We start from the raw sequence: 11,345 nt of genomic DNA on the forward strand, positions 1-11,345 counted from the left end.
GTTATATTTAATATTTATTTTTTAAGATGTTATGAAGTCATTTAGAATTTATTACATTAAGAATTTGTTAAATTATCAAGTCATTTGTTATCGGATCGTTATCGAATCATTATCAAACTACTCATTATATAGTTTCACAGAGTTGACAATCCCAATATGAGAATATAGTACGTTAATGTCTCACATCAATTTTATAAAATTTTGTTAAACTTAAAATTAATTGTGTACCGGTATGGGCAAGGCCGAGACCCACCTGGCTGCCGGAGGCCGAGTCAGCCTGACCGAGATCAGAGGAACTTGGAGGAGACTTGAGAGATTTGACCGAGATGTCGAGGCTGATGACCCACTTGGCCGAGACCTTATAAGACTTGGCCGAGACGACCGAGACCATGGGAATTTGGGCGATGGCCGACCCATACCAGGGGAACTTGGCCGACGGCCGATCCCTATTACCGTTAACGCTCAAACCAAGATCAGTGAAGCTAATCCATCATTAAGAATTAGGTAATACAACCCTAAGCGGTATCCACTTCGATAAACGGACCTAACAAAGTAGGTCCATTAGAATAATATAAATAGCACGCATCCCAATGAGTAAGGTATGTCATTTATTACTGTTCATCTACCTGAGAGCTGACCACCCGCTTTATTGACTTGAGTGTCGGAGTGCCTTCGCAGGTACCCCTACCATCCGGTGTTCACCCGAAACCGAGTGCCGAAGGAGAAGCAAGAGGACGAGAAGAATCTCAGCTCATCACCCAGTTACCTGACCGACCGAAAAAAAATGAGAAGAAGACTTCAATAGTTCTCTAGGTCTGATCTCCCTAATAGGAACAAATTGTTAATATTTAACTTCACAAATAAACTTTAAGGTAACCAATTGTTTCCTCTCACTATTGTCGGAGTAGACAATTGCTTAACCTAATGGTATGATGAACTTAGGATCTTTTAGCATAGAACTTACACATCCTCAATTTTAATGTTACGTACTGTCACCGTCATCACAAAGTGTTACATCTGTTTGAGCTCGATTACATAGACAAAGGTCAATATATTCATGTCGTTTGACATGTTTGTCATAGGTAAATCATTATCCATTATTGAGGCTTTGGGGTACGATGTTGACTTGAGTAAATCACAAAAATAGAACCATGGTGGTGCTTTCCTTCAGAAGTTGCAACAAGGATAGACTTATCCTCTATGCTTCTTTGCACCATCACATATAATTGCAAAAAAGGTGCTAGGTTATAATACCACTATGACTTATAAAATAACAACAAATATTAAGAACCATGGAGTAATAGCAATGCATGTTTTACTGAAATCATAAGGAAAAAAAAATTTATAATGGGTTAGGATTGAGAATTTTAACAGGGTGATTTTTTTATACAAAAATTTAAATACTTTATAATTAAATATTTCTTTTAAGTAAGAAATTTAAAAAGAAATTAAAATTATAGCTAAAATTTTAGGAAAGTAGTTAAATTCTTTATAATTAAATAATTTGAATTTTTTCTGTTTTCAAAATCGTCAACACAAAGTAAGATTTTAGTTCAACAACTCTCTACATTTGTATTTGTCAAATTTGTCGTGCACACTTCAGTTATACATCATTTCAATGGAATCGTTTTTTATATATGTGAATTTAATATTTATTAATTAGAGTGTAATTTAACTTGAAGTCGTATCTTGCATATACTTTACAAATTTATTATGTTTTTCAAAAGTTGTGAGTATAGATGGTGATTTCTCGTAAATTATTTCGTACTCCACATTTACAACTTTTTCAATTCTAAAATAAAAATAAAATTTTCTAACTTTAAAAAATAAGTGTCATAATGAACCGACTATTTCCTTTTAACGTTCAAAATTTAGAATTTTAATAATAAATGCACTTTTTGTTATCTTTGAAATGGAACCTTTCATGATTTACTTAAAAGAAAAGTTCACTAACTCAATTGTAATGTTAAAATAAGTATTCATTATTGTGAAAAGCGCTTTCATCAATCCACTAACTTGTGTTTTTGGTCTTCAAACAAACTTTGCCAAAAAATTTATAACTTCCATCTATTTTTAAGTTGTTATTTATAAGAAGTTGATGATTAAAATGAGTGAAGTCTAAGAAGTTTTAGGTTCGGAAAAAATTGAAGTGGCTGATACATAAAATATATATATAGTAGTAAAATATATATATATATATAGTAGTAAGAACTGAACGGTCAATACCATGTTTCGGCTTCTACAATTAGGTTGATCGAAAGTCTCACGTCCGTGTGGATCGACTGACACTTTCGATCTAATTACGTTCAATCAAAATCAATGAAGCTAAGTCATCATTAAGAATTAGGTGATACACCTCTAAACACATTCACCTCACTAATACAGCCCAACAAGGTAGCTTCATTAAAATAATATAAATAACGCTGATTTCAAGAAACATGTACGTCATTTATTAATGTACTCGGACAATTGAGGGTCGAACTCTCTTTGCTGACTCTAGTGTCGGAATACCTTCTACAGGTATCTCATTCGGGATTTACTAGAAGATCAAGCAACTGAGCAACTGAGATTAGAAAGAGCATTGGGAAGTTCATTGCAAAGGAAGCTGAAGTGCAAGCCGACCGCCCGATAGAAAGAAAGAAGACAAAGTCTCTCAATAGTTCTCTAGGTCTCATTTCCCTAACGAAAACAATATAATAACTTAAAAAAAAATGTTATAAGAAAAAAAAGTCGTTGCCAACAGTAAATTCAACCATATGGCTAAGGAAACAACTTTCTGTACATGCACATATTGCAGGTTTGCTGAGAAAACATGGCTCTGAAGAATAAGAAAAACTGTTTGTCGTTAAAGTTGTTCTAAAATGTTGCCAAATTTATTTAAAATAATATATAACTGGTCTCAAAACCACATCAAAGTGAAAACAGGAAGCAGTGAAAATCGAAGTTACAAACTTGAAGAACTGTTTTCAAAAGAAAATTTAATCGGAGGAGGGTGAGATCCAAGAAGATGAAAAAGAAAGGGTATGAGCATAAAGGGGTGTAAATAGCAACACCCATGATTTGTATCCAAAACCGCATAATCAATGGAATGATATTTTGACACTTTGCTCCACTTAACACTTACAATAAAATATTAATATTTATAATAAAAAGATATAAAAAAATGTAAAATATTAAAATAATTTTCAAAATTATAAATAGTTAAAATATTAATATTTAGTAGGATGGAGGATAAGGTGTAAAATACCAAACATCTCTATTTTATTTTGAGTAGGAACTTGTATAATTTGTTAGTTTAAACTGAATTCAGATTTATTTTTATTATTTACAAATCGATTCATACAATTTAATATACAAAGTCTGAATCCGGATTTAACTATCGAATCAAAATAAATAAAAAAATATGTATATTACATTTCGGAATGACCTTATTTCTCTAATGGTCCCACCATGTCACTTCTGAGCTGCGTGCAAACAGTTCCATTTCAGCGATATTGCACTTAACACGCTTTTTACTTGGTCTCACACCACTCCTTTAGTAAAATACTGTAAGACCAAAAATAATAATATCTATGGCCTTATTTCACACTTTATATATTTAGTGCTTTCTTCTAAAGTACCTAAAAGATTAAATAATGTAATATTTTATAGGTAATGATTATTGATTGGCAATTTTTATTTTATATATATAATTTTCTTGATCTTTCTTTTCATATCATATTATATTATTTATCATTTTCACCTTTTTTTTTTCTCTTACTAGATGTCTAATATTTTTTCTAAAGGTATACTTTTGCTTTGATTCACTTATGTGTTGACCGACCAAGACCTGCCTTGTTGTGATTACCTTTGATAATTAATATTTTGTTTGAATGAAAAATAATATATAAAAAATACATGAGAATTGAAATAAAAAATAAATACGTTAAAAAATATTATTTGAAGAAATTTAAAGATATCTAATCAATTAGAGAAAAAGAAAATCCACTTACAAGAAGAAGAGAATAAAAATAAATAAAGGTTATACAAAGTAAAATATTGGCTCATTAAATAAAAAAATAAAAAATTACTTCTTTTTTAAATAAAATTATTTATTATTTTTAATCTTTTTATATAATGAAATATTTATTTAGTTTTTATAAAATAAAAAAAATAGATAACCAACCCTTCTCTCCCTTACCCTTCACCCATTTTCTCATTTGAACAGGGATTTTGTTTAACAGGTCTTCTATGAGAATATATGATCTCCCTCTTATTTATTTAAATTGATATAGTTTATAATTGTTTTATTTGTAAATGTTTTGTTTAAATAATGTAATTCAAGTTTATTAAATAATATTTTTCTATGAAACTTTTCAACTATCATCAAATAAAATTTATTCAAATATTAAACAGTTATTAATAATTCAAAAATCTTAATGTTGATGATTATTTTAGTTAAATCCAATTGATATTATTTATTTCTCAAAGTTTACCCAAAAAATTATTTCGCAATGACAATTTTTTCTATCTATTAATGTCAACCACAATTATTTAAATTAATATTCATCTGGTAGGTAATAATTATATACATAATATTAAAAATATTATTATAATATGATTAATTATAAAATCATAATTAATAAGTATACACATTAGTAATATAATTAGTATTATATTAATAATATGAATAATATTTTTATTAATAATAATAATAATATTAGTAATATTAATAATATAACAAAATTAATAATATTAGTAATAATAACATTAATAATATAAATACTATTAATAAAAAAGATTAATAAAATTAATATTATTTATAATATTAACACTATTTATAATATTTGATAATATTAAATAATATTAATTAAATAATATTAAATAATATTAATAATATTAAATAATATTAATAATATTAAATAATATTAATAATATTAAATAATATTAATAATATTAAATAATATTAATAATATTAAATAATATTAATAATATTAAATAATATTAATAATATTAATAATATTGTTAATATTAATAATATTAAATAATATTATTAATATTAAATAATATTTAATTATAATAATAATATTTAATAATACTTATAATATTTAATAATATTAATATATTAAATATATGAATGATATTATTAATTTTTATTTTATTAATTATATTAATATTATTAATCTTATTAATAATAAGTATAATTATTATTATATAATGACAAGGTGTAATGGTTAAACCTTCTTTTATTTTATTTTATAATAAAAAAAAAGTGATTTTACATTTAAACATACAGTTAGATAATCGATTGAGTACATAATTGTCTAATTTTTTTAGACCTTTACAACACAATTCGCTCATGATTGGAGGCATAAAAATTCAACAATAACAACGAAGTGATGAACTATATAAAGTTAGTGTCTCTCTCCCTTTATATCCCGCGATACATTTTTCAACATATTTTCTATATATCTTAATGAATATCATTAATATTGCAAACAAAAATTGTGTAAAACTTGTTTTTACAATCTTAAAATGTAAAATTTGAAATCACGATAATATCACACAAAACTTCTACACACATACATACAGGAAAATTATATTTTGAAAAGCATATATATTTTTGAAAAAAAAATTGATGGGCAATATAATTTATATATAGAGAGAGAGATGCTGTGGAATAGATAATAATATTAATAATAAATTAAAATCAATATATATATATATATGTTTAGTTGAAATAGATGCATGTATATGAGAAATAATTCAACGTTTTGACATAGAAGTATCATCTAGAATTCTTCCTGAGATGGCAGAAGCAAGTGCTGCTGTGAAATTAGGATCTCTGGTCAAAGAAGTAGCCATTTGTTGAACTAAAAACTGATGGATCCATGACTTTTGCGCATTCATGTCAACCACTCTCGAGTGGACTAATTCAAGCGCTTCAATTCGACCCGACGAGGCTGAGCGACTGCAACCTACTGACCCTGTACCACCACCACCACCACCACCAGGGCTTTCACTTTTCCCTGATATCTCCATTTCATGTTCACCATGGTTGTGCTCTCCTTCGTAAGTCGTTACCAACACAGTAGGATCCTCCACGCTTCTCTGCACCTATTTAATTAACATGTTCATCATCAGTTACACAGAACAAAATCACCCTTAAAATCTGTACCAAAACTTAACATAGTTAATTACCTTCTTCTTCACTGGACATCCTGGGGCATAGGAACACTTGAAGTAAGCCCTAGGAGAGGGGTTATCTCTGGTGACTTTTTGACCATATTTTCTCCACTGGTATCCGTCCCTCACATACTTCAACACCCAAAAACATCCTCAGTTAGTTCTTAGAACCTCCAAATACCTACCCATAAAATTATCATATTCATCAAGTAAAGGAACCAAGTTATTTCCCACACCAAAATTTGTGATGCCAGAGACACAATGAGCTTAACTCATATTTACATATACATAATTACTCAAACAGTAACAGTGATAGATGGATCTCAAAAGATATCAAATACACTTACTAAGCTGGTATCAGATGCATCTGTCCGTACAAACACTTTGGAAACCTTTGGGGTGGTACTTTGCTTAGGCCTTTTGAATGTCTCTTCCTCAGTGTTGCACTCTGCATACGCGTTGACGCCATTCTCGACCTTTCTTTTGGGGGATGGTTTTTCTTCTTTCTCAAAATCTGCGTTCTTCAGTAGGTTGAACTCACTCACATGTTTCTGCAAAGCAACATAGCTCTCGCATACGTGCTTCAGCGTCTCAGATAGCCTCTTGTTCTCACTATTTAGACGCCTCAACTCTTCAACCAAAAATTCCCCCTGGTCACAAAACTTTCAACGAAATCAGATAATGGCAAAAAAGGATAATTTTATATCAGGTTGGCGTCACAATATGCATGTTGTGTGTGTATATATATATATATATATATATACTAACCGCGACGTCTATGTGTGAAGAGGGAATAACGTTAAGGTTGAGAGAAGTGTCGACACAGGTTGGTTCCATGGAAGAAAGATTTGCTTCAGAATTAAGGGACATGGGGAATGAAGGCAAAACGAATGAAGAGATAGATTAGTTTAACTAGATATAAGAGAATGAGACACGGAACTTGTATATATATAGTAAGAAAATAATATACGAGAGTTACAGACTTTTATTATTATTTGTTGCGAGGAAAGTGGCACGAAAATCAGGACGAGAAAACAGTCTTGTACAGTTTCCTCGTTTCCCTGTTGTCTGTATTTAAGCCACGCGCATTCCGCAGATAAAGAAGAAAACTTCCTTTGTATTTCTTAACAAATAACAATAATTAATGTACTCATAGATAGTGTAATTTTTTTTTTCTAGTAACAGTAGCTGATTATACTGTTATTATAATAGAAGTGATATCCAACGTTTTTTTTTTTTTTTTTTACCCGATGGAGTTTTTTTTTTTACTAAAATGGGTCTGTTTAAAAAAAATTACGAATTTAGGTAAGTTGTGTCAATTCGGCACGACTTCATATGTAGAAATCGTTCCAATTAGACACGACTTTTGCCATGTCATAATGAAGTCGTGCTAACTTGACACGACTTCTGCCCCGTCATATTGAAGTCGTGCCAACTTGGCACGACTTCTGCCACGTCATAATTGTCTAAGAGTGTTAGTTTTAAGAAACAAAAAATTGGATAATCGTGTATGGATCATGTTTGACGGTAATGTAATACAATAACTTGATTATTTGATTAATTAAAAAATGAAGAAAATTGTTATTGAATTTGGAAATAAATAGATAAATGAAAAATTATTATATTTGAAAAATAAATAGAGAATTATTGTTGTGAATTTGCAAAATAAATAGTTTGAGAAGTAATGATTTTACAAAACACGTAATGATGAGAAGAAATTAATTTGTAACATTACATAACTTACTACCCAATATATAAACAATAAAATGAAAAATAAAATTAAAAAATTATGACGTGGCAGAAGTCGTATCAAGTTGGCACGACTTCAATATGACAGGGCAGAAGTCGTGCCAAGTTGGCACGACTTCAGTATGACAGGGCAGAAGTCGTACCAAGTTGGCACGATTTTAGAATGACATGGCAGAAGTCATCCCTAATTGGGACGACTTCATATGCAGAAGTCGTCCCAATTAGACACGACTTGCCTAAATTTATAATTTTTTTTAAACAGATCCCATTTTAGTAAAAATAAAAAAGAATAACCCCATTATAATAAAAAAACCGATATCCAACATGTTTATTACATCCACTATTGGGTTTTCTTTGCATGGAATGCGAGAGAAACAGAAATAAGAGTTTGTTTTGTTCTTTGATATTTTTTGGATAAGTTATGGTTAGGGGGATGAATTTGTGTAGAATATGAAAAAGAAATTCATGCAGTGGTCAATCGGAAAGTAATGCATAAAGAAAAGGCAAGTTGATAAGGAAGGGTTTAGATGTTGTGTGATTGACCGTAACAATATCTCATTGACTTGAATAATGGCTTTATCTTATTGATGAGGTTCATCTTAGTTTTCTTCGCTGTTGACCGTCCTTTAAACGCTTGTGAACACCAAGTCTGATTCCGTTTCTTGTTTCACTGCAATACGTCTTAATCATCTTTCCCCCCACTCTTGCTAATTCTCCATTTCTATTATTTGAATTTCATGACACATATTTAATATCTATTTCAAAAAGTAAACATTTACGTACATTTCTTTCTAAACTACTTCCTGCATTTAATGAGATAACAAATACTATAATAATAATAATATTGGTGGTGATATATTAACACTAACAGTAAAAATATACTCACTTCACAATAATACATGTCTTATTGTATATATGATTTGAAATTAATTGATAAGGAACTTTAATTATGTTGAGAAAATAGGTGAATTATTTTAAAAAAACTAAAATTACTCGAGAAAACTTTTTTTAAAAAAAGTGAAGGGACCACTGCAAAAGTTTAAATTATTTTTTAAAAAAACTTTTTAACCGAGATAAAGGTTTTTTAGACTTTAAATTAATCAGGAATATATGAACAGTGTTTAGCTTTTGTGTCTACTGGTTGAAATATAGTGTAAGGAAAAAGAAAAATCAAGAGATTGAAATATAACCAGAAGGCATAATTTTCAATTATTTCAATCAAGAGAAAAATCAATGAGAGGGAAATCACGTTTTTTTTATTTATATATTGTAATTTTAAAAATAATAAACAATGTACATTAAATAAAAAATAAAGATTAAAAGTTATTTCAATTATTTTTTGAAAATACATAATTTACTTATTTTTTTCATTCATTTGTTGGAGATCCCACATCGACTAGAGATTAGAGTCTTTCATTGTATATAAGTGGGTGCAAACCTCAACCTATGAGCCGGTTTTATGGAGTTGAGTTAGGCTTAAAGTCCATTTCGTAATATGGTATCAGAGTCAATTCGAGTCTATCTTAGCGAGCATATTTATTGGGCTTATCGTGCCAGACCACCCATAATATATAGTCCTACATACAACCCTGTGAGCCGCGTAATTACACTGCATGATATCATCCCGCAGATAAGTACCCTCTTCTAGAAGGTTCGGCCTCCATAAATTGATGCTCATTTTCAAAACGTCAAATAATATTTTTTAGTTAACAATTATCCATTTAAATTATTTCTGCACATGTTTACCTTTTTTATTACAATTTAAGTCATGAAAAATGTTTTTAATGTACATAACAAGTTTAATAAATAAAGTACGAAATGATATCTGTTAATGGATAATCGATAATTTAAGACTTAAGATTTTAGTAAAGTTACACTCTATTTACGCTTCTTTTTTTTTTACATAAATCTACGCATTTGTTTTATTACAATTTAAAGTGTTAATTGAGTAAATGATTACCATTTCGTAGTTTGTTTCTTAAAATACATATCATATTCTAAAGAAATAAAATGTTAAATTGTCAAAAAATAATTATAAGTAATTCAATATGTGAAGCTCGATACTAGACCCACATCGTGGAGGAGTAAATTCAGGTTGGATCAAGGGTTCCAGTATTTTGGGGTAAATGCGTGTGTTTCGAGGTAAATGCGAGTGAGAGGAGAACGAATTTGAGATAGAGCAATGATATATGGACAACCACATTTTTTCATACAACCACGTTATAACTCTCAATACTATTATTTTAATACTTTTTTATATCATTTAATTACAAATTTCCTTTTTACTATATATATTTATTTCTAAACCTATCACATCAGAATTAGATACAACTCTGTGATTTGAGATAAAGTCATATTCACTTGCTGTCACATAATAGATTATAATGGAAAGACATGATGGCAAGAGATAATTGACTTGAGTGCCTTTTGTACATGCACGGTTCCATTTATGAATATCGATTTGTTCTCTATTTTCAACCATAATTAATTATTTCACATTTTATCATGAGTATAAATTATATTAATATATATATATATATCACATAATTAATTATCTTTATGTTTTTAAGTTGATAATTGATTATAAATGTTAGTATATCTCATACAATATTTTTATATTTGAATTGATAATCGGTTATCTCAATCTTTATAGGTATCTCATAATTATGAGATACATATTTGTGATAGATAAATATTACAAATTTTGTGTCTTATGACTTTTGTGTATCACTTTTTTTTTTGGATTTCATACTCATGTAGTTTTGAAATATCTTTATTATTTAGTTTTAATGTATTTTTAATTATTTTTCAAACATTTTTTATAATTTTCAATATTAAAAATTAATTTTTAATTGAAATGTTATTTTTATGATAATTTTCTTGTTTCAACAATGTTAATCATAAATAATATACAAAAATTTAATTAACTAAAATATAGCCAAAGATGTTTCTTATAATGATAAATTTGTAAACTTACACATTTAAAAAAAATAAAAATTCTCTCATATATGACATCACTCACAAATTTCAATGAAGTTTACTCATAAATTCATTTACATTCCTAAATTCAAATAATTTAATTTTTTCACAATTTTCTGTCAAATCACTCCAAAGTCAATTCCTTAAATCTTCATATATCACCTTCCTAATTCAAAGGATTGGGATTGAAAATACATGTTAATTTCCTGTTTTAAAGTAATTTAGAGTAAAAGAACTATTTAAAATATAAGTAATTTTGATGACTATAATATTGAATGGTTCTATTTATTAAATTTTAGATTCAAATATAATTTTAATACTTTGATTTAAGTTTTTTATCACACAAAATATAAAAGTAATCTTCAGCTCTCGTAATTAGAAAAAAAAAATAGTTTGCTTCAATCCCTCTGTTGAAGTATCATTTAATATTTTGTTTGTATAATAATATATAT

General features: G+C 28.3%; 1 protein-coding gene across 1 annotated transcript; it reads right to left on the minus strand.

Moving 5' to 3' along the window:
- Nucleotides 1-5,650: 5,650 nt before the first annotated feature.
- Nucleotides 5,651-7,203, minus strand: LOC137822918 (probable WRKY transcription factor 40). Its single transcript, XM_068627942.1, has 4 exons — nucleotides 6,934-7,203; nucleotides 6,513-6,815; nucleotides 6,181-6,297; nucleotides 5,651-6,096 (listed from the first exon to the last, which is right to left on the minus strand). Exons 1-4 carry the CDS (start codon nucleotides 7,033-7,035, stop codon nucleotides 5,746-5,748), a joined length of 873 nt encoding a protein of 290 aa, XP_068484043.1. The 5' UTR covers nucleotides 7,036-7,203; the 3' UTR covers nucleotides 5,651-5,745.
- Nucleotides 7,204-11,345: the final 4,142 nt, after the last annotated feature.

Source organism: Phaseolus vulgaris, chromosome 9 (assembly GCF_000499845.2).
Source record: "Phaseolus vulgaris cultivar G19833 chromosome 9, P. vulgaris v2.0, whole genome shotgun sequence".
In the NCBI taxonomy this organism is placed as follows: Eukaryota; Viridiplantae; Streptophyta; class Magnoliopsida; order Fabales; family Fabaceae; genus Phaseolus; species Phaseolus vulgaris.